We start from the raw sequence: 23,344 nt of genomic DNA on the forward strand, positions 1-23,344 counted from the left end.
CAGTGCTGCTCCTCCAGCTGAGATCCAGTGATTGTGAGGGGAGACGCAGGGGGAAGCAGAGCCGAGCCAGGGACACCACAACCTCTCAAACTCAGTGCAGTACTGATGCTGCTGCGTGCAACAGAGGAACACAGAAGAAGCAGTCACTTATGGGGATGTGATTTGCTTTAGTGACGTTTGTGGACCAGATAATAGCCTGGGTGCACAAATATTCCTTTCACGGGGATTTTCACATTCTTACCCGGCGGGCGAGGGCGGCTGCAGTGATCTGAAGCTGGCGCGTTGCCCTTGAGATATGACTGTGCAAGAAAACACCCTGCTACTTTACCAGCTGATCTCGTCTTTGGGAAGAATTATCCTGGAGAGATTAGTTTTTAAACCTCAAGGTGAAGCTTGACGTTGTCTTGACAACAAGGGTCTTGGTTTAACGATACGTTCCTTATCTCATAGAGACACACTGAGTTTAACAGATCAACAACAAGATTATTGGGATAACCCAGCTTTTGAGATTGATTTGTTTTTCCCTCCTGTTTTCAGTGAGGGAACAAGTAGTAACCTCAATAAAGTAAGTCATACCACAGTATACAAATACTGCATTACAGGCAAAATCCCTGTATTCAATACTTCTGTTTAATGATATACTGTTATTACCTCTGCCAAGGAAATGTGTTCACGCCTGCCCATTAGTTGGTTGGTTGGTTGGTTTGTTTGTTGGCATGATTACGCAAAAACTACAGGATGGACCATGACATTTTCTGGAATGATGTCACATGGGTGAAAGAAAAATCCCCCAAATTTTGGTGCTGTTCAAGGAATTTCTTTCACTTTCTGTAATGTTGCACAATAGGGCCTTTTTCAGGTCCAAATGAAAATCTAGTCAATTTGAATGTGATTTCATAAGAGGACTGTTGGGCCTGTGCACTCCACTAAGTGCCATTTTAGTTAACATCTGTAATGAGAGACATCCGAAGTGTTGATAACAAAATGTAATAAAATATCAACGAGTACTCATCATGCCCAATTCAGATTTTGATGATTATTGATGCATTTAACCAGCAATGTTGTATTTGTAGATCTATCATATTTTATAAATCCAATTATTATATGTTTCACACATTATGTTTAATTATTGACAAATAGCTGTGAAGTAAATCCATAGTGGTAACACACTATCTCCCTCTAAAACGAGGTGAGGTTTAAGTGTAAAATGGAAATGTTCAAACAAAGTACACATACCTCAAACTTGCAGTCAAGTGACAGTACTTTGGAATGTACCAGCAGATAAAGGAGGCACTGTGACTTTCTCTTTCTTTACTCGATCACTTTAAGAAATCTAATGAAGTCCCAGTGTCAGGAGTGAGTAAGGCACAGACACTTGGTCTCAGCTTTGAAGGTTCAAATGTGTTGTGCAACGGCCCCTTTTAAAGGAGTAAAACAATTATCTATAACATGTTTGGCTACCACTGGATGTGATAGATGAAAAGTAAGATTGTCCGTAAACTTCAGGCAATTTATCAGAAATGTTTTTAATTCTTTAGTTTCCTAGAATTGACTGATTTTCTGCATCGTTCTGTGCCAACTCATGGGATGTTCCTCCAGAACTGGCCGACTGCAGCAGTGAAAAACTGCAATTTTCTGCTTTTGTATAAGAAGCAATACAACAGTGTTATCGTTCTATTCTGGTAGTATTGAAACACTGCCTTACAAGTGGATTACCTGCATTCAAAAATATTTACAACAAAATATTGCTAAATATAAATACAGTCATTCTTTGTCAACTGTTATCAAGCTGTAAATATTTTTTTAATAAAGTAAATTGCAAGTTTTAAATTCATAATCAAACATTTAAACAACATTATAATATTGAGTAATCTATAAAAATGTGTCATATTATTATTATTTCTTTCTGAAAAGTAAAGAATTCAAAGTATATGGGAGCATAAAATGGATATTCGCATGAAGTACATGATCCTTAAAATTTGATTTGATTAAATTAAGTAATCCAGTAAATTTACTTTCAAGCATTAGCAAAACCAATAGTGGATGAAGTATTCAGATCTACTGCAGTCAAAGTAGTACATTACAAATAAAAAACACTAGTACACAAGACTATCAAAACGTTAAAAAAGTAAAAGTACTCAAAGTAATCATAAAAAAGTACTTATATTCTGAATCTGAATGAACAGTAGCATTTTACTGCAGCAGTTGGTTGAGTTGGAGTGACTTTTAACACTGCATTATTTTATTGAATCACATGTTTGTCTCAAGAAGAATAAAGTAGCTTGTAATTAATTAACTTCAAAGTAAAATCCAAGTGCCTCAAATTTGTACTTAAGTGCAGAACTGGCGTAAAAGCTCTATAAACTTAGTTCGGGTCTTAAATAACTAATCCAAAATGAATTAAATTACCACGTACACAATAGCAAAGTATTATAAATGAACAAATAATTGCACAAATGCACTAAGGCATGTGGGGCCGGAGGGCCCACACAGGGGCCGCAGTATGAGTAAACACTGGAACCCCATCACTAACGCTGGCGATGGAAATTCACATGATCAACACTCACTTGCCGGCAGCTGGGGGGTGGGGGCCATAAAATTCCTGCTCCCAGGCCCATTATGAGGGCGCCCTGCCAGCGTTAGCCGCAGAGACAGACAGAGGAGGCCGGGATTGTCACACACAGAGCAGGGATTGTGTATTGCTGATCTGTCACCTAACTGCAGAAACAGAATGCCCACACTAGGCCATAATTATTGTTTGAAGCCCGGGTTGGGCCCAGAGCCTCAGTTTGGGCCAAACAGCTCCGAGCTCCCATTCTTGGCAAAGTTTGGAATTTATCCTTTTTTCATTTTGTTGCTGAGGTTCCTCTTTCTCTTGGGGCACCACGGGGGGGGGGGGGGGGGGGGGGGGGGGGGGGGGGGGGGGGGGGGGGGGGGGGGGGGGGGGGGGGGGGGGGGGGGTGGGGGGGGGATAACTAATTAAAAACATTGTAGGACGAGAATCAAACGAGAGTCCACATCAGGTCGGCCTGTGAATGGGACGGGGCAACAGTGAAGCTAAATCTTGTTTCTGGGTGTCATCGCCACAGAACCGCAGGCAAGGGCAGAGGAAAAGGCGCCCTTTGTTTTGTCTCCCATGATGGTGAATCACCGACCCGCGCGCCCAGTAGCCATAGCAATCATCCCCAACATTATTTGCCCGAGCTGAAACCCAGACAGAGATTCAGGGGCTGTCTGGTGTGAGGACAAGAACTCAGACAGAAAATTAGTGATGCATTACACAGATTAAGTTGTAGATATTTATGTTAATGTATCTCCTTTTTTTTTTCCCTCCTTCATGAGTTCCAGCTGACAAATTGACTCAACCCTTTGTGGGTCGTGACACGGCAGATTTAGTGAAGGGCGTGTTGCAGCACAATGTGTTTTTCTTGCACCCCGGTGAATGCATGGAGATCGTAAAGGGACGTAAATCTAAATGTGAAAAAGAGAAGCTGGTTTTGTCAAGTCTGCATTTAATAGTCAGGTTATTATCAGTGCTACTTGTGAATTTGTGTTGAATATCATTTCAGTATTTTGCTTTCTTTTTCTTTTTTTTAACAGTTGATATTTTATATTGTTAAACATTAAACCAGAGGCACCTTTTTGGTATTTGTGTAATCAGGGCCGCTCGTCTCGTTTCACCCAGAAGACATTTGACTGGAGACTTTTTACTTCGTTTGATTAACAGTATAAAGCCCCAAAAGAATTAAAACTCTGAAATACTCAACAGTCAAGCAAACAATAATCCAAAAAACAAATGCACATCTTTTAATGAGAACTTTTTTTAATTCTTTGGCTGCAACAGCCAAACTAGGTCTAACCAATACTTTCTCTCTTGATATTTTAATGTTTTTAAATGGAGGTTTTGTGCTTGAGTACTTTTACTGAAGAATTGGATCTTGATAATCCTCCTTCCGCTGGTAACCGTGAGGAATTCTCTCTCCTCCTGCAGCATTTAGGTGTTTTTCTAATGCATACCGAAACCTTTTCTGTCAGAGATCAGCAAAATGAGCAGAGCCTGGACTGGCGTTCATGTCGGGGGTGACGCAGCTTGCACTGGATACCTTTCAACCAAAGTAACAACACAGGAATTAAACTGCAGGGGCTATTTTCCAGATCTCCATGGTAACTGACAAAACCCTTGGAAAGTATCCAGAATGGTCACTTTGCAAAGTCTCGCTCTCTTTGTCTCACTCTTTTCTTTGTCTCCCTCTCTCTCTCTCTGTGTGTGTGTGTGTGTCTGATGGGAGGGAGGGATTGGGTCAGGGTCCACCAGACGGGAAACACCCCACAAACTCCAGTTTGAACCTGAACTTCCCTGCATTTGTGTGAAACCATCTCATACAACAGGTTAAATATACAATATAAATGTGTCCAAATGGATTATAAGTGTCCACATTAGCACCTGCTGGGATGTGGACAGACTTATTTGAAGGATAATAACCTGCGGTCCTCTTCAGAGTGTGTTCAATCAGTCTGTCAGAGGCCATCACATCACAAGTGTCACTTACATATGTCCGTCTGCCTCGGAGAGCATCAGCCTGACCGAGTGGCAGCTGCAGACGACACTCACCGTCTCCTGCCTGAAGACTCAGGACCAGAGTGAGACCAGAGGGACTGAATGTGAAGAATAAAGACAAATACTTTGGCTTTTGTTTCATGAATCAGAGAAATAATCAAATGATTTATGTTTTAGTTTTTTTGATAATGCACATCGTTATTTAAAGATGTTTTAAAGAAACCTTGTATGAGTCAGGATGATGTGACTCTAGTTTCATGAATAAACAGGGTATCATTAGCCCAAGGCTCATTCACAATTCACATGCCTCACTTAGTTAATAACCTTATGAAAGTCAAATGTCACCAAAGAACAGAGATGCTTTAAGGCAATTGTTTATGAATGGGATTATTTTCACCAGTCTACATCTCGATCCTCAATATAACTTTAAGTGTATGCAAACTCTGTTCTGCTGTTTTTTGTTTTTATTTTTTGTGTGTGCCTTAAAAAACTGCTTTGAAAAAAGAGCTTATGTAGAAAAAGCCTGTGCTGCAGCAGTTGACTCACAACTGGGTTTCAATCGTGAATTGGTCATCCCAGTAAATGAAATAGTCCCACAAGCAAGTTCAGGACCTAAATCTTTTTCTGAGACGTCATAATGCACAAACTGATTCTTTTCTGAAAATACATAGTTGTTCATATTATTATTTGCTTCCAATCATTCAATTCCTTAACTTCTTCAGTGGTGAACTTTTACAGAACACCTGCCTCAATTGTTTGGTTTTAATTTGGAACATACAATAAATTAATTCAGAAGAACTTTTTAAATCTCGATGACGGAAGGTACAAACATATTAGAATTACAAAGATTTGATGCTATAATTTTACTTTAAGATGTTGTCCTCATAGTTATCTTGTTTTGGGCTTAGAAACTTCACATTTATAACATATAGAGCTACCAACCATGGGGCGTGGAGTTTGAAGAGTGTGGACATTTACAGAGCAGGTTCTAATGAAATTAAGAAAGTGTTAGAAATTGAAAATTTAAGGAGTAAAAGTCAGGATATCTCAGCCTCGACTGAGCTTTTCTTATCTAGCTAAGACAAGTCTAGTGGGGACTATAAACTATACATATACAATAAAAAACAATACATTGGTTTATTGAATATGATAATACCCACGACTGTCTTAGACAATAAACAATAAACAATAAAATATAACAGGAATAAAATCTGTTTCTTTCACATATACTTTATTTCTTCTATGTATTGCTTTATATTCAGTAGAAAAATAGATGAGTTGTACTTTATGATAGATTGTTATGTACAGTTTGCAGTGAAACAGTAAAAAAATATGTTGTTTGTACTTGCTGTTATTGTTATATTGTATTTATGACTTTGGATTTCATCACCATCACCATTAAAACACACAAAAAAAGTCTGTAAACGATGTTTGTCTGCACTAAAACTGAAGTAAATGGCACGGGTCTGTAGGTCTGGCTGGTTTGCAAAGAAGGTTTGTGCTAAAATGATTTGATGGCTGCATCACAACAAAATAATCATTGTCCAACATAGCTACACATTAGACTTCCTTTCATAGTATGGGGCAGTATTGTCCACATCTCACAAGCAGTGTCTCCGGGGAGTTCTGTGCTTGCAGTGCACTGCCTCCCCCACTAGATGTCCTTCTTGGCTGAGCCACAGCCGGGGCCTCCCCCTCGGGATGAATTTTCCCATCTGGTAATCTGAACTCAACTGATGTAAAAGAAGACAGACTGCCGATTTTATTTGGCCGGGTTTTGGAAGTATCGATACTTGGCGACACCCTGAAGCTTCTTCCCATCCCACTGCTTGTGTCCCTTTTCACACTGTGCACACTGGAATTGTCCAGAAAGGGATCCGAGTCACTCCCGTGTGGCATGTTGTAGTAGGTGCACTTCGGAGTTGGAGGCTTCGCCATATCCTCGAGCTCGGAAGAGGATATGTCTACGAGAGGGTTGGGCTGGGTCTTATGGTGAAGTGGAGAATCCTCACCGACGTTCTCCTGACCCGTGTCGGTGGAGGAGCTGTCCATGTTACCGTACATTCCCAGGGCGACCGGGGGGGATTTTCTTATGAGGTGGTTCTCCTTGAGCAGCCACCTCCCTTGATCAATCAAAACCCCATCGCCGGTGTCCTTCTCTGAGCTGAAGGAGACGGGCTGTGCGGCCTCTGGCGCAGCTTCGGCATCTGCCTTTAATGAGCTTGCTGCACTAAAATAAGACAGATCCTCTTTTGAGGCTTTGGTGCCCGAATCATTGGAGGAGAAACTCTCTTCACTTTTTATCCTGGAACTTTGTAAGACTTCTGCATTACTTGCAAGAGACAATAAATCGTTCTCAGGTGTTAAGGCTGGAGAGGATCTCTCTGAGGCCTCCTCTCCGCTCTCTGTAACAATATCTACAGACTCCTGAGTCTTATATCCACCGCTCTCTGAGGTATCTGGTCTGTAATCGGATAAATCAGACGTGTTTGGGCTCGGGAGACGTTTTAAGCCGTAAGAACTGTCCTTTCTTCTATTTGGAAAAAGAGTTGGCATAGTTTGTACAACTCGAGCGTAATCCGGCTCTATCCTGATGTTCCCCCGAGCGTCGTACGAGAAAGTGAGCGAAGACGACTGCAGGGCCGAGTTAACAAAGTCTAGTAACTCCTGTGATATTTCCACAGGATGGATCATGCCGATGCTGTTCTCCTCATGACGCTCCCCTCCCTCGTCTGTTTCAAGCTCGTTGTCTGTTCCGCTGCCTTTAGCGTACTCACACTGCCCCTCAGAGGAATATTTGGTCGGTGATTCACTGTTACACTCTGCATTTGCTTCCTCGTGACTGCTCTGCTGCAAATAGGAGGCCTCTTCCAGCAGGTTTTTACAACCGTTATCATCTTCAAAATTGTCCGTGTCCTCAGAAACATCTTCTTCTTCCACCTCTTCTTTTGATTCTTGTTTTTCCACCTGGTCTGATCCCTCATTTTCTTTGTCATCTTCCCTCTCCTCCTCAGTCTCAAACTCCTGTACCTCATTCTCTTCAACTGACTCATCTGTGATCACCCTTTCTTCTTCTGTCCTCTCAACCTCAGCATCATCATCCTCCCCTTCCTCTTCATTGCTTTCCCTGCAAACCACCTCCACTTCTTCCTCCTCTTCCTCGTCTACCTGTTCAGTTACATTATCTACCTCCTCTTCCTCCTCTTCCTCGTCTACCACTTCAGTTACATTATCTACCTCCTCTTCCTCATCTTTCATCTCTTTAACTTTATCTGCTTCTTCGTCTGAATCCTCACTAACCACATCCACCTCTTCTTCTATGTCAAATATGTTTTCTACCTCCTCTTCCTCTTCTGTCTCCTCAATAACCTTCTCCAACTCTTCTTCTACATCGTACTCTGTAACTGTTTGTCCTTCGATCTCCTCCTTCTCTTCTTCCTCCTGCTCTTCAACAATATTTCCATCTGTCTCCTTAAGGTCATCTTCTTCTTCTTCAGCCTCCACTTGCTTTCCCTCATCCCAACTTTCTTCCTCATCTGCTTCTTCTTCAACCCCATCCGTCCCTCCTCTCTCTTCCTCCTCCGTCTCATCAAGACCTTCTCTCTCTTCTGTCTCTTCCACACTGTTGTACTCTCTTTCCTCTGGATCGTCTTCGTCCAACAGTCCTTCCACTGTCTCCTCAACCACTTCTTCCCCTCCTTCTTCTAATTTCTCCCCTTCCTCTTCCTCATCTGCTGTCATCTCTTCCTCTGTTCCTTCCTTTTCTTTCTCAACTGATTCCTCAACACTTCCTTTCTCTGCTTTCTGCCCTTCAACATCTTCCATTGCTGCCTCCTCTTTACCATCATCATTTGTCTCATTCGTTTCTCCATCCTCTCCTGCCTTCTCGTCCTCCCTATCCTCCTCTACCTGGTCTTCATCTTCTTCGTCTTTCAGTGCCTCATCTTGTTCTGTCTGTGAAACTTCTGAATCATTGCCCATTTCCTGAACTTCATCAGCTTCTTGATCTGACTTTCTATCTCCATCATCATTATCCATTTTTCTTTCTGCAAAGTTTTCCTCTACGCAGGTATCATCGGGATCTGTTGACTTTGCTTCATCATTGGATTCATCAACAAACTTCTCCAAATCTTCCTCTGAGTCCGACTGATTTTTTTCAGTTTCTACCATAGTGCTCTCCTCCGCAGGGTAAAAACTTCTAGTTTGGTGAATTGTTGAGGAAATTTCTGATCTGAGGTCTTGAGGCATATTCAGCTCCTCCATCAGCTCATCTAGAGTCAGATGTTGATCCTCAAATATATCCCCACCTTCCGAGTCAAGGTCCAGGGCAAACTCTGTTTCTGAAACTTTGGGAGAAAGTGGCTCACTTTCAAGCCTTTCCCTCAAAATCTGGAAATCCTTCCATCGTTCTCTAAACTGAGAAGATGTGCTGCTCTGCAGGTTTGTCAGACTCGCCCTCAGCTCTTCTTTGTCGTCAATGGCAGAGATTTTCATAAGGGACTGCATCATTAGCATGGCCTCTGAGGTGCTTCTCGATTGGTCACATACGCTGGGAGCAGAGCCTGTTAGGTCATCTCTCAGAGTCATGACCGACAAGAAGGACAGAAATGCTTTACAAGATGAGCCGAACACTGACGCTACTTGTGTTGAGAAATCCGGGAGGCTGTTGGACTTCTCAAGGTTATATGTCGTGTTGGTGTCTGACGCCCTCCTGATGTTTTGAATGGAGGAACAAAGTTGCCGCAGGACGGGTGTTATCTTCTCTTTAGGAGTTAAAATGTTGGACGTGGTTGAAGTTGACTCACAGCCAGTGGGGCCAATGGCCTCTGCAGATTTATGTGCCCTCAGTTGGTTGTCCTGGTGCGCAGGATCCACTCTGACACTTGGCATAGAAACACTGTGCAACAAAGATGTTTCTGGCTCTCCTTTGTAAAGAGGAACCATTAGACAAGAAGCAGATTTCTTGATATTATCACCAGACAGTGGGTAATATTCAGCTGAATTATTCTGATGTCCATCCTTTTCATCTGATTCCGACCCACCGCCTATCTGAAACACCACCGTTGACGGAGGCTCGGAATCTTCTGGAATTGCCTCGGTGTACGGCGCCTGTTCTTGGCCGACTGTCTCCAACCAGTTCTCGACATATTGGTGGATTTCAGAGGGCGTAGGGTTCAGGGAAGGCATTGAAACACTCTCGCTTGCCTCCAAAGATTTTTTAGGTGATGACATTCTGTTCTCTGTCATGGATTTGGGTTTACTCATTGTTTTCTTGCTCTGCAGAAGTGCTTTTTTAGGTTGTAATATGTCTGAGATGTTCTTTTTCATCTGAGGCCTCCCACTTGGAGTATTTACATTGTGGCCATTATCTCTAGCAGCTACTTTATTCATGCTTTGCCTCTTAGGTGGGGTTATTTTTACATTTTCCGTTTTGTCTAATAAGGCTGAGCTTTTCCTGGGCTTCTTTTCAACTTTGATTGTTTTCTTAGACTGAAGCTTTTCTTCTTTATTTTCCGCTTCTTTACTTTTATGGCCACTTTTAGCACTTTCTGATGAACCCAAACTCTTTTTCCCCACACTGGTATTGCTGCTTAGCTTGTCAGTTGAATTTTTGCTACTTTTTGAAGTTGAACTCTTGTGATTCACAGCAGGTTTAGTCCTCTTTTTATTCTTCTCGCTTTTAGGAGTTTTGTCCCTTTTTACTGTATCCTCAATCCGGGAGTCTGTTGCTGTTTGAGCATCGTCCTCAGTCACTGTAGGCAGATTGTTTGTAATCTCATGAGTTGGAGATATTGGTTCTGATGACAACGATAACATCTCCTCTCTCAGTCGTAGTGAGTCAGCAGTGGGTGGCTGCCTGCTAAAATCGATATCACAGTCGTTGCTGGATGAACGTGGCCCCGACGGCCCTGTGGACGGCTTGCTATTTGGCCCTGAGGTGGAACCATGCAAAGGTGCGCCATCTGCGCTATATTCCTCATTTGCAAAATAGTTGTCATAGCAGCCTTGACTCTCGTAGATATGCATGACAGTTTCTGTAACCTCCATCCCGTTATTCTGTATCTGAAGGACCTCAGCAACTCCTGACGACCTGATGGAGGAGTGGGAGCCTTTGTTGCCTTTTCCAGCAGAGGCCGTTTTCCGAGGTTTTGGGATTGGCCGGCTGCTGCTGCTGCTGCTGTGTCTAACAACGCAGTATCCCTCAGTTGTCTCACCATCGGCCGTCTTCTCCATGTAGGAATAATGTCCCAGTCTGCTCTCTTGAATCCCCGACTCTGTCACCATCTTCACGCTCTCAACAGACGCCGTCTTCTTAACATGCCGAGGACCTGGCGTAGGAGTGCGTTTGATCGTTTTGACTCTTCCCAAAGCTTTTGAGTTGTAGTTCTTGTACACGTGCTTGTCGTTAAAGCAGACACCCTTTCCAGCTCCATTGGGATGGTTTTCTTCTTTGCTGTCACCTTCGCTGATGCTAGAGGAGTCTTTGGCAACGCCGTTGTTTGAGTCAGGTGAGCTGTTGGCCGACTCGGAAATGGAGGCACAAACTGTCCTCTTGCTAAGGCAGTGGCGGCTGAGCGTGGTGGTCCAGTGGAGCATCTCCTCCTCTTTAATGGTCAGACGCACTTTCATTTCTACAGTCATGCTGCCGTCTTGATTCACACGGAAAGACTTTTCAATGTCGTCGTCTTGAGGTAAGATGCAAGGATGATGCTCATTCTCTCCCCTCCCCCTCTGGTTGACCTCGGTGTCAAACGATTCGTTGTGGTGATGCAGGCTGTTCATGCTTCCATCTCGAGACCTGTTTATCTGGTTGATAACGTATCGCTCCGACGATAGGGAGAAGTTCCTCGAGCCTCTTCCACTTGAGAAGGATTTGTTGTTGTCTTTGGGTTGAGGTGGAAGGTGTTTGTGGAAGAAGTGGGAAACAGAGAGGGAGGAAGAAAATGTTTTAGGAAATATTTATATTAGTTTGTTAGGACTATTTAGATATTTTAAGAAACATCCTTTCAAACTAGTTAGAAGAGAAGATTCACACCACTTGAATATCAGTCACTGACTATAGACATACAACATTACTTGGAGTTTATCCATTAAATGTATTAAAACTTACGAGTGCTGGGCTGCAGCATAGAAGGATCCAGATTTTCCATGTACAAGGCCTGTGCCGTCTGGCCCGTTCTGTTAAAACTGTAGTTTCCTAATCTGAATGGCTCATTTCCCGCAGCCACAACAACTCCGGAGCACAGGATAAGTGCAGCAAGACCGTCAACCTGAAACAAGAGGAGAAACAAGTTTTGGACATTCGAGTCAACGTCTGAGGAAACAGTATTTTGAATTGTCCATTTACTTGTCTCTTCCTTTGAAATTCAAAGTCGCAATATCACTTGCAAGTTGATTCTATTTCTTCATCCCAAGTGTTATTTTAATACAGTCTAGACATCATAGACTGTTCTAAAGCTCTGTGATGGATTTAAAGGTTCTTTACTCATGACCTATAAAAGGGAGCTTGTTGTTTTTGCTAGAGTACATGTGGGATTACAGAGATAACTCACCAGGGGGTAGAGATTTTGATGGCACCTCTAAGCACTTCTTGGAATACTTACAATGTGCAAGGTAACAGGTAAAATTAAAAGCCCTGATTTCCTGAGGTATTGAACATACACGTTTGTAGTTATATTGAAACTGAAAGGCGTCAGATAAAACTTTGTGACAATTCATTTGAAAGAGAAAACTCACAAACTAACTCAACTCTATGACTCACAGACATTCAGTTCTGGCAAAACAATCGAAAAGCGTAACTCACAAAGCATCATGGTCCAGATAGTTCCCACAGTCTTCAAATACTTCTTGAAGAAAATCTATGTTTTGATGTTTTTAAAATAAGGTGATGAAGTCTGAACATGGTGCGTTCTACACCGCTGTCATGTGTGGTTGAGTCTGTCTGCCTAAAGCTTTTTGATTTAAAGACACTATCCTATTTGTGTGGCCCAGACAAACCTTTGCTTTATATAGCCTTAGGCCGAAAGAAAGTCTATCCAAGGACAACGACTGAGTCATGACCATGAATTAACACGCCATGGTGCTAACGGACAGAAGAACATTTTCTTGTTTGAAGAGAAGTGAAGAATGCAATGAAATTGTTGAGAATTAAATTTAAATATTAAATTGAGAACATCAAAATCCCTCTCATTGCTCTTTGAGTGTGGTTTGGGGGAACTAACTCACACAAATCTAACATTTCACCAATTCCACAAAAGCATCTGCAGTTCATAATATTTCAAAGAGTTAATTTTAACTAATTCTGATCCATCATCATTCCAACTTTCAGTTTTCAAAACACTCACTCTTCTGCTGTCGGTGGAGAACAGTTTCAACACCGGGAACTTCAGGATCTGAGAAAGGTAATCCAGCAAAGCATCAAACGTCGGTGCCGTTCTTCTCTGCAACATGATAGTGCATTTAACTGTGGGATCCTTGTTCTTGATGACCACAAGTCTTTTCGGTGTCCGCAATGTCACCCTGTCGGTGACCTTTGCCGGCCTGTTGGCGAGCTCCTTCCTCCTGCCAAACTGACCGAACTGGAGACGCCTCCGCCGCCCAGTGCTGAGGGGTCTGGTGGTATTCCACGGTACCTGCCGCCGGTTCACCTCAGCCAGGTTTAGTGGCTTCACCCGTTTCTGATCAGAACACACATAAGATCCCCCATCGTGAAATTCATCCAGACCCTTCACAAGGTGGATCCCGCGCGGTGTGGTGATGGTCCTCACTCCAAATGGCAGAGGCACTTTCTTGGACAGAGCGTCCAGCAGGGCATCGAACGTCTTGAAGGTGCGGGCATTGATGACCATGCGATGCCCGCTGAATTTATAGTCACCACTTTTGTAGAAGCATAATCGTTTGGACGCTGAGGGATCAGAGGTGGGCTGTAAGGGTGGGCAGGGTAACGTCTGGTCGCTGCCAGAGGACAGTTCCTCGGCAGCCGGGTCCTGGATGGGCGTGTTGCTCATTTTGTGAAGTGGTCTCTAGAAAGAAAGTACAGAGAGGGAGAGAGTTGTTACTAGAGTTCACACTAAGTTGTGCTTCTAAAGTGATCGACTACTTCTCCCTGTTCATTTATTCATTTTGAAGACTTAGTTTCACCGAGATATAGCCACACTCCTTCCATGTATTCTCCTCCTTGAAACTCAGCGGCTCTGCTGGAAATAGTCTGTTGTCCAACATGAATTATTAATTTTGAAGATGACCACAACCCCAATAAGGAAACCACAAGCTGCCACCATTCAAGATTGCAGTTGCTGAGTGTGAGAGGCATTTAGATATATCAAGTTGTGGTTTTGACCTCACAGACACGTATAGAATACCGGTGCATGTAAAATAAAACCTGGGACGTGACATTTAATCAAATGCATTGTCAATGGTCAATGGAAATTGCATGTATATATTTGACAAATTATTAGACAATTCCAGTACAGTAAAAAAATTCATAAGCTGTTATGTTGGCATAATAGTTGCATACTATCATTAGGCCTTTATACAAAGAGAATAGTCTGTCAGAGATACGTCTCATAGTCCACAGAGACTCGTATTTAGCCTTTTAAAGAGGCTTTACAACATGCACAGTATATTCATCTATACACTTCAACATAGAAAGAAAAAAATCTGTCCCAGTACACATTCCTCTTCATTAAACTCACAATAGTTACCCACTTACATTACTGTGAACAACAAGTCTAAGTAACTGTACACACATACGGTCTTAGACAAAGGCCACAGACACCTGACAGACAAACTACACCCTGTAGGAATTGTTGAAAATAACAGACACGCACACAAACACATAAACCAAGATGTAATGAGAGGGGCTTACCGTGTTTGTCACATTTCACCGTAAATATAGTGGCTAAAACCGCAGAAAGTGTGCATCTGTTATTCCTCCGAGTGCTGGTCAAAGCCTCTCAGCCGCGGCCCTGGGCTATTTTGGGACATGCACCATCATGGCCAATTTGCTTAATCTTTGCTCACACTTAATCAGCATATGAACATAAGTTATGTAAGAAATAACGGAAACACGGAAGAACTGCACCACATCAAAACAGATTTTGGACCTTTATCAATATAATATTTAAAAGAATGTTTGGATGATGTTTCCCTTGAGGTTTAGGACAATTGTATGTGTCATAAATTTGCTTCATTTTTTTTGTACCTTGAAAGGAAATCTAATTTTAAAAGTTTAAGGTATAAAAAAATGTCCAGGTCAAACGATATCAGCGAACCTTTACTGCTCCAAACAGATACCGCAGGTGGCTCGGACTATTTCTAATTTGCAGGCGACCTACATAATCTGATTTGAGACGTCTTGGCCTAATAGGGATTAGGTTAAAGATTTTGTGCACTTGCTGCTGACGGCATGAAGCAGAATAAGGTCTTTAGAAAGCACTTTTACCTCACAGCAGGTATTTAAAATCCACCATCAGATTTCAGGACCCACTATACATCAGTATTTGTGCTTGTTGAGTTTAGCACTGCAAGGAATAAGATCATAACGTTGGATTATCTGCAGTGTAATATCCAATCTTGGACGATTAACACAGAATATTCAAATGTTTGTACAGTGTAGAAGATGAAGATTTTTTTTTGGTCTTCCAACTGTGAAAAATGATCTAATTGCATCACAGGGTGAGACGGCAGTTACCAGACAGTGTGTCAATTATCAACTGCCCCTGGCTGAGTAAAAGCTGCTGATGCCTTTCACTGACACATGTAGTGAGAGGCTGGAAGATGGAGACTGGCTGGTGGGGGGGGGATTGAAGAAAGGGAATGTGCAGGTTATGCAGAGGACATGTTCCATTACAGAATGTTTGAGTACGATTAAAATAGGTACGTTTGCCACTTGTTTTGGCAAAGTGGTGAAAAGTAATATTAATTGTTGCATATTATTGGACATTTTTCATTATCTTTATACATTCCCTATTGTATTTTCTGTAACTAAATAGGACCTATGAATTTGTTTAGTTGTCGTATAGTACCTGCGTGTGTGTTTGTGTGTTGTTTTTTTTTTACTTTCAAATGCACCAACTGGAGTAGCGCTCCCAATCTCGTACATTACCTCGTAAATGATATTGTATATATGATAGAGTGATATGATACAGTGACAATAAAGGGTTTCATTTGTATTCTATTCTACTCTATAATGCATTTTTCCTTTTGCTGAATAAATCAAGCTGATTGTCTCACCTTAAATCACACGGTGGTACTATCACATGCTGATTTTTGGATTAGCGAGATCCAAATTAGCAAGTCAATCAGTAGCACATAACTGAAGTACAGGATCAACAGTGTGCCATCACCATGGCCTAGTTACTGAAAGGTCACAGGTTTGAGCTGCTTCACGGCCGCGCCTACATCGAAAGGCCACCCAAGGCTCCCTGAACAAGACATAAGCTCTTTCCCTGAATGTTAATTACACTGAATAATACATAAATTGCAGAATTAATCAAACCAATACTCACAAATTATTTACAGGAGTTAAAACAGCTGCAGATCCAAATGAGTGCAAACCCTCTGTGTTCCAACAAAAACATAAATCAATGTTTTGGGTTGAGATCCCTTTAAATTAAAAACAATATGCACTTGCTACTTGTTATGATCTGATCCATCAAAATTGTATTTCTTTTTATTTCCTGTTTTATTTGAATTATATTTAGCTTTTTGTCAGTTTCCGTTTCTTGTTAACTGTGGCTGAATGTGAATAGTGATCCAGGTGAAGCCTATGTTGTGATATTCTGGGATTTGCTGACCTCTGCCGTTTTCAGTCGTTGTGTTTGTGACTATAACCAAAACATCTATTTTAATTCATTATTTTTCTCGGCCCGTTTCTAAATAACTTGTAATTTGGGAATACCTGGAATACTGAATGATGAAATTCAAAGGGTTAAAGAAAGTTGAGTCTTGATATTGCTAGTTAGACCAAAAATATGAAATAATAATTCTTATTTTTGTATGAGACGCCTGAAACCCCAAAAATAGCTGCTGACTTATTGTCTGTCAATTGACTAATCACATCTTTTGCTTCAACATGGGTTAAACTTTTAATCAATCATTAAAATAGCTCACGGATGTGTCCCATTAATCAACAGATCGTTTAAATCCTTTCCTATTTACAACTTTCCAAGGTTAACAACGTGGAAACGGAGACCCACGTGTCTCCGTCTGAGAAGCACGTTGTGATCCAGGCAGAGATGCAGGTGGCACTCGGGCAGCATCTGACGACAGGAAGTGGTATTGCTATAACTCAGGCTTTGTTTTGGGTTGCAGGCGAACAAGCTGGTTCCTGGAGAACGAAACACAGAGTAGTGTTTTCTACGTGCTTATATAAAAACCACGTGTCCTGTTCTCTGATCTCAGGTCCTGAGTGATCAACTGTTTTCTTATCAGACATTTCCCACAGGAATCGAGCTTTCCGCCTCGATTGACTCTGCCTGGACTGCTCCTGCATCGACTGGTGCGGTCTGCTACACAGCGGCGGCTCAGTGCGGTCCCCGGTCCGCCTGGCAGACGCCTCCGCCGCCTTCTCCCCCAGCGCCGTGCTCTTTTGTCGCGGACCGTCTTTCTCACACCCCGCTCGCTCCCTGGTTCTTTTTCTTTTGGGCGCCTCCATCGGAACCGCCAACATGGGCAAGAAGGAGGAAGAGGAGATAATCAGAATCGCGAAGAAGATGGATAAAATGGCGCAGAAGAAGAACGGGGTGAGAAGAATGAATGTTTACCTGCACAGCCGTGGCGAGGCTAACGTCTGGGCGCTAACGGGCTGTGATGCGGTTTACTGCCGCCTGTTGAGCTAGCTGACCCCGCAGCTTGCTCCGCACCGGCGTGTCCCTTCCAACCCCACTTTATCCCCCCTCACATGCGAACTGTTTCCAACAATAAGCAGCACCCAGTAGCCATTGCTAAGGTTAGCCGCTAACTGCTAGCTCTCAGGTCTGTTTATGTTAGCGGCACCACTGTGTTGCTAGCAGTTAGCCACATAGCAGCTCACTGGTTCTCGCTAGCTTGGCTTGGATGCGGTCATTTGAAGATAAGAAGTATTGACATGAACATTTATCTTTTCAGGTTTAAGTTACGTTTTGGAAGCTGCTGAGTATTTAGTAAATAAACTGTTGTGGGTGTGGGAACTGTGTCACACCTCAAGTGGTGTAACGACAATAATGGCTCTGCAGGTAACGATCCTGTCCGATATCTATTAATCTGCCGCTCATCCTCTCGAGCATCGTTCAAATGTGAAAACATTGTATATAAAGACTTTATCAGTTTCATAGATCCCCAAGTGACATATGTAAATATCTCACTATGTCCCGCCAACTCTTTAAAAACCTTAAGTTACATCATTTGATTTAACGTCAGAGCAAGTCATCACGTTTTTCTTTCCCTTCTGAGGCTTGATGAATTATCAGTTGAGCTGCAAACTGTCTAAATTGGTTTCACTTGCAGATATATTGTTGTTCTGAGATATTAATAAATCAAATGTAACTCTTGTAGAACGGAAGCAGGATCTGTGTGATTTGCCCGTGTTGACGTATTCATGAAATGTTGCTGGTGAGAAGGGTCAGACTGTATCTAAACTCTGTGTCCTCCCCTCCGCAGGCCGGTGCTTTGGACCTTCTGAAGGAGCTGCGCAGTATCCCCATGACTCTCGAGCTGCTGCAGGTGATTTTGCTTGTTTGTCTCTTGAGACTTGTAATCGACGCGCGCAGCCTTCAAACCCTGAAGCTCTAACATCATGTCTTTTCCCCCAATGTCTTTCCACAGTCTACCCGAATCGGGATGTCCGTTAACGCCATCCGCAAGCAGAGCACAGACGATGAGGTGACATCCCTAGCGAAGTCCCTGATCAAATCGTGGAAGAAGCTTTTGGGTAATTTGCTTTCTTATGTGTAATGTTTCTAAATTATATATATTTCATGTCCCACGTTCTTCTACATGAGTCTATCAGAGCCAATCAAACATATTTTTGTTAAGGATTAATATCAGCTCTGTAAAGTCCAAACCAAATCTGAACATGTGTTAATAGTCTGTGTACACCTGCTGTCAAAAATATCCTTCTGGAGTTTCTTAAGTTGTTGTCTCGTACTCACGGCATTGAGAGTAAGTGAGCTGTTAAGCAGCAAAAACAAATGAACAGCAGCTTCAGTGAAGCATCCACACAGATAGCAAACATCAGCCAGAGAAAACCGGATTTAAAAAAAACAGATTGCTTGTGATACTGGCGAGCCACTTTGCTTCTTCAGTGTTATTTTGCTGCTTTTATGAAATGTGCATGTTATCTACTATTATGTTCATGTTAGAGTTAAATACAGTTTCTCCAGTTTTATTGAGCATAGAAATGTTGGTAGCTAAGTGCTTTAGATATAATGTACCTGGTTCAGTTCCTACGAGGGACTCATTGCTGCATAATTTCCACGTTACACACGTTGTAGTTTCTACAATTTCTAGTTTCCACAAATTCATCAATTTAGGTCCAAAAGCTGAAACATTATCTTGTTAAACAAGTTCCAATTTGACACTTCTCTCCAAACAGATATTATCAAGAAAGTCTGAGGAACACTACAGACTATTTCAGGGAACAACTAAAGGAGAGCTGTCAGGCTATTTTTTCTTACTCCAGAGCTATGAGGCTGTATTGTTATGTATATAAGTATTGATTTTACTGACTTTAATATTGTCTTCGCCTGTATCACTCTCCCTTGGATGTTCTCCTCACTTGTATGTTTTCTTTTATCACCTGAATGCTAGATGAGCCTGGAGGTGGAGACAAACCTTCAGATGACAAGAGGAAAGAGCAAACGACACCTGTTGTTTCTCCCTCGCAGGGAAGCCCAGAGGCAAAAGAGGAGAGGTAACAAGAACTGCTCGTACATCAGTTTGCCATTTACAGTTGTCTATGGACTGTATTTGTATTACACTTTATTAACATGTCCTTTTTTTTAAAAATGTGCTACGCTTTAGTAACCTAATGAACTTTTCTTATTGCTCCTGTAGCAGCTCCTGCAGTAACTCCAGCAGCAAGAGCGAAACCACCGAAGTCTCATCCAACACGTTAATCAACACCTTTCCTCGTGCCCCCAACACCTCTGATTCCATCAGGGTCAAGTGCAGAGGGCTGCTGGCCAATGCTCTGCAGACTGGCGGTAATCCTGTTTTTTATCCTATGTTCAATACATTTTCAACATATTATATCTGTTTTTGTGGTTTTTAATTATCAGCTGGACTAACTCAATATTTTGCATTTTGTTTTCCCGCCCTCTCACAGATGATCATATTGCCATTGGTGGTGATTGTGATGAACTTGGAGCGCAGATCGAGGAATATATCCTTTTATTTTGAATAGAAAATGTGAAAACATTAAGAATTTCCACTGATTTAATTACTTAAATGCTCAATCAATTACTAAAATTGCTTTAGGTCAATGTTCTGGTGATCAGTCAACCAGATAAGACGCTAAATATTTGAACACTGATTCACCTAAAAGCTGTATGTATCAGTGTAGTTTTGTGTTGTTCTTTTTTAATGATAAAGCATAAGTAACACATTGCTGAAACTAAATTCCTTGACCTGCTATCACGCATCTTCCAAGAATTTAAGAACACAGACCCGAAATACAAAAGCCGTGTGCGGAGCCGGATCTCAAATCTCAAGGATATGAAAAACCCTAATTTAAGGAGGACTGTGTTATGCGGGAGTGTAACCCCTGAACGGATGGCTAAGATGACGGCTGAGGTGAGTTGCTGTTGATGATTTAATCTTAAAGGTTCAGTGTGTAGAATTAAGTGACATCTAATGGTGAAGCTGCATGTTGCAGCTTAATACCCCTCACCTCATCCTCCCCTTCACTAGGATTATTTTATATTCAAGATCCCTTTCACCTGAATCTTACACACTGAACCTTTTAATTATCACAGATACGGAACACAGTCTTTCTCCCCTGTGATGTCATAGATTGTTCATAAGATTGTTTATCTCCTGTTTCAACAGTAACAGTTTTTTATTGATTTTAAAAGCACAACCCTAACCTGGCATTCCTCTGTAGGATATGGCCAGTGACGAGCTGAAAGAAATGAGGAAGAACTTGACCAAAGAAGCTGTCAGGGAGCACCAGATGGCCACAACTGGAGGCACTCAGACCGATCTATTCACCTGCGGCAAGTGCAAGGGGAAGTGCTGCACCTACACACAGGTAAAGATACCACCTGTGCTTTAACTGTGGCAGCAGTTGGCGCCTTTATGAGTGTTTTGGTTGGTTGCTGAAATAAGTTGAACAAGGAATAACATCTACTCTGAGAAATCTGCACAAAGTTAATGAGGTGGATCATTTATTTCACCCCTTGTTAAAACTGGTTTACCATTTGTCAGACCAGTCAAAGATAATGTAAATCAACTTCATGTACATTGTTTAGTTACAATTACATTAATATTTGCATAGTACTCAACATGTAATGTGCGAATTGGTGCCGATATATGTTAAGTGTTTGTGCATTTTTTTTAAATCATTCCCAGGTTCAAACTCGCAGTGCTGATGAGCCAATGACCACGTTTGTCTTCTGCAATGATTGCGGAAATCGATGGAAGGTATGTTGTGTTGGTTAACATGTCAACTCTGTTGGAGTCCATCATCTAACTCACTTACACACACACACACACACACACACACACACACACACACACACACACACACACACACACACACACACACACACACACACACACACACACACACACACACACACACACACACACACACGATTCACTATTTCATTGTCAGAATCATGTAGCCCAACGGTGAGGAACCTTTTTACTATTAAGGGCAATTCAATTTTAATAGCATCCTTTGAGAGCCATTCTACATTATTGAACACGTATCTAACACCACCCTCTCTAATGCGGATGGATGGTTTAACTGCTAGAACCACTTCTCTTTGGCAAGGCGCCTAGGTCAGATGGTAATGATGATGATGATGATGCTTTTTTTTAACAAAAACAACTTGCTCAAACAAATCCTTTGGTCGTGCTGTCATATCAAACTTGGCAGTAATCACACTCACAATTAGAGGAGCACTGAGAGCGCGTATAGTACCACTGAGGTTAACACCCCATCTCACAATATTAAAGCACCCTTTAATCAAACTCAACCTTCCACTGAGTTTCAATGAAATCTGTTTTGTAGTTTTTGCGTAACCCTGCTAACAGACAAACAGCAATGAAAACCTACCTCCTTGGTGGAGGTCACATTGCCTAGTCTGGCTGTTTTTGTTATATCTGTTGATTAGACGGCCAGAGGGAAAAACTGGACATCTAAGACTTAAGTGTTTTTCAATATCCTCTGCAATGTCAGCTATCTACTGTGGCTCAGTTGTTAGAGACAAACTCAAACTTTAATTCATGTTTGTCTGGTTGGTGTAGTGCCACAGCAGAAGCAATGCTCCCTCCACAGATTCTCCTTCTACACGAGCTTTCAGCTTCTTAGCTGTTAGCTCCCAAAACCTGCTTACATAAAACCTTTATTGTCAGAATGCAGTTTTGTAAAAGCTGTTTAAAGTTTGTATCTGTGCACTAATTTTTTTTTCTTTCTGTGTTTTAGTTCTGCTGAATCTGCAGGCTTCGCCCTCAGCACTCTGACAAGTAGCAAAATTCCTGGACCAGGTTCTGTCTCTCTGCAACAGATTGGAGCTTTGTATTTTGTGACACATGGTACATTAAGTGCCATACAAAGATGCCACTGCAGTTACCGTTTGAATAAATATCCTGATCATAGATTGGAGCTCATTGTCAGTCCCCCAATGCCCCCGTCCCCCGTCCCCCCAAAAGTCTTTTGCTATTGTTATTAGTTGTTTCTCACCGTCAGATATATATACGATCAATCTTGTCTCATTCTCTTTTATCTGCATTTTTTATATGTAGTTTTAACACTTTGAACAATTTTACTATGTGTTTCCCTCACAACATTGCATTGTTTTATTTAATTTCCCAATAAAGTGTAATCCATTTGATTAAATAGAAGTGCTTTTCATTTGCAGTGTCATGTGCCTTCTGTCTTTTCTGGCTATGTGAAGCTTAGACATTACACATAATGTAATCCAGGACTGGAGAGGACATGTGTGTGTACTTGTACATATATATTTGTGAGGACATCTTGGCGGTCCTCACTTTTTAAAACTGCTGTTTGATGCTTTAACCCTGGATTTAGGGGTAAGATGTGGATTGTGGTTAGTTTAAAGTTTTGGTTTAGAATTGTTCATGATTACGTTCAGCGAGATGGTTTTGGTTTGAAAATGGGAGCCAATGCAGTGTCCTAAGAAAGATAGCTGCTCAAATTCATGTGTGTCTGTCAGGATACATTTGTTATCAGTGGAATATTCATCACATCAAAGTGAATGCTGATGAATGCATATTAATCCGTCTAGGGACGGGATAATGTCATTGGCTGAACCAGGGAAGACGCACAATTGTTTCCCTTTCCTGGAGGTTGTTTTTTTAATTGCCAGGTGCAGCCACTCTGCTCCTGAGCTGCTGTGCTGCTTCACCTCCACACAAACTGGAGCCAGACCACTGACACGAGGGTGGATCATTTTAATAATTAAACTTTGAGAAGTTTGAGGCCAAAACCTCACCTAATATTTACTAAATCAACCAAAAATAGAAAGGTGAGAGTGTACAACACATATTTATAAGTTTTGGTGAACATTGTTTATGATTATTATGTAATAAGGGTCAGGTTCATACGTTTTACCTTAT

General features: G+C 41.8%; 2 protein-coding genes across 5 annotated transcripts; one reads left to right on the forward strand and one right to left on the reverse strand.

The window, feature by feature from the left end:
• Positions 1 to 5,916: 5,916 nt before the first annotated feature.
• On the reverse strand, positions 5,917 to 14,627 carry LOC117778367 (oxygen-regulated protein 1). Its single transcript, XM_034613873.1, has 5 exons — positions 14,427 to 14,627; positions 12,904 to 13,581; positions 11,670 to 11,829; positions 8,063 to 11,442; positions 5,917 to 7,999 (listed from the first exon to the last, which is right to left on the reverse strand). Exons 2-5 carry the CDS (start codon positions 13,564 to 13,566, stop codon positions 6,131 to 6,133), a joined length of 6,072 nt encoding a protein of 2,023 aa, XP_034469764.1. The 5' UTR covers positions 13,567 to 13,581; positions 14,427 to 14,627; the 3' UTR covers positions 5,917 to 6,130.
• A 2,088-nt stretch (positions 14,628 to 16,715) lies between these two features.
• tcea1 (transcription elongation factor A (SII), 1) lies at positions 16,716 to 22,619 on the forward strand. 4 transcript variants are annotated; one of them, XM_034614121.1, is made up of 10 exons: positions 17,067 to 17,304; positions 18,200 to 18,262; positions 18,365 to 18,470; positions 19,349 to 19,451; positions 19,595 to 19,743; positions 19,866 to 19,922; positions 20,178 to 20,332; positions 20,643 to 20,789; positions 21,110 to 21,181; positions 22,191 to 22,619. In XM_034614121.1, exons 1-10 carry the CDS (start codon positions 17,230 to 17,232, stop codon positions 22,197 to 22,199), a joined length of 936 nt encoding a protein of 311 aa, XP_034470012.1. In that variant the 5' UTR covers positions 17,067 to 17,229; the 3' UTR covers positions 22,200 to 22,619. The 4 variants fall into 4 exon arrangements, with proteins under 4 accessions (XP_034470010.1, XP_034470012.1, XP_034470013.1 ...); XM_034614122.1 differs by having other exon boundaries at positions 17,230 to 17,304; positions 19,598 to 19,743; positions 22,191 to 22,605; XM_034614119.1 differs by lacking the exon at positions 22,191 to 22,619 and having other exon boundaries at positions 16,716 to 17,304; positions 21,110 to 21,214.
• Positions 22,620 to 23,344: the final 725 nt, after the last annotated feature.

This window comes from Hippoglossus hippoglossus, chromosome 17 (genome assembly GCF_009819705.1).
Source record: "Hippoglossus hippoglossus isolate fHipHip1 chromosome 17, fHipHip1.pri, whole genome shotgun sequence".
NCBI lineage: Eukaryota > Metazoa > Chordata > Actinopteri > Pleuronectiformes > Pleuronectidae > Hippoglossus > Hippoglossus hippoglossus.

Bases quoted from the DNA above. Each gene is read 5' to 3' on its own strand.
- LOC117778367 (XM_034613873.1), bottom strand. From the start codon at position 13,566: ATGAGCAACACGCCCATCCAGGACCCGGCTGCCGAGGAACTGTCCTCT. The intron at 11,830-12,903 runs GTGAGTGTTTTG...CTCTTGTTTCAG, and splicing joins TCTCCACCGACAGCAGAAGA to GTTGACGGTCTTGCTGCACT. The intron at 8,000-8,062 runs GTGGAGGCTGAA...GTTGAAGAGCAG, and splicing joins GTTGGGATGAGGGAAAGCAA to GAGGAAGAAGAGAAGGAGGA.
- tcea1 (XM_034614119.1), top strand. From the start codon at position 17,230: ATGGGCAAGAAGGAGGAAGAGGAGATAATCAGAATCGCGAAGAAGATG. The intron at 18,471-19,348 runs GTAATTTGCTTT...CCTGAATGCTAG, and splicing joins ATCGTGGAAGAAGCTTTTGG to ATGAGCCTGGAGGTGGAGAC. The intron at 19,744-19,865 runs GTAATCCTGTTT...GCCCTCTCACAG, and splicing joins CAATGCTCTGCAGACTGGCG to ATGATCATATTGCCATTGGT.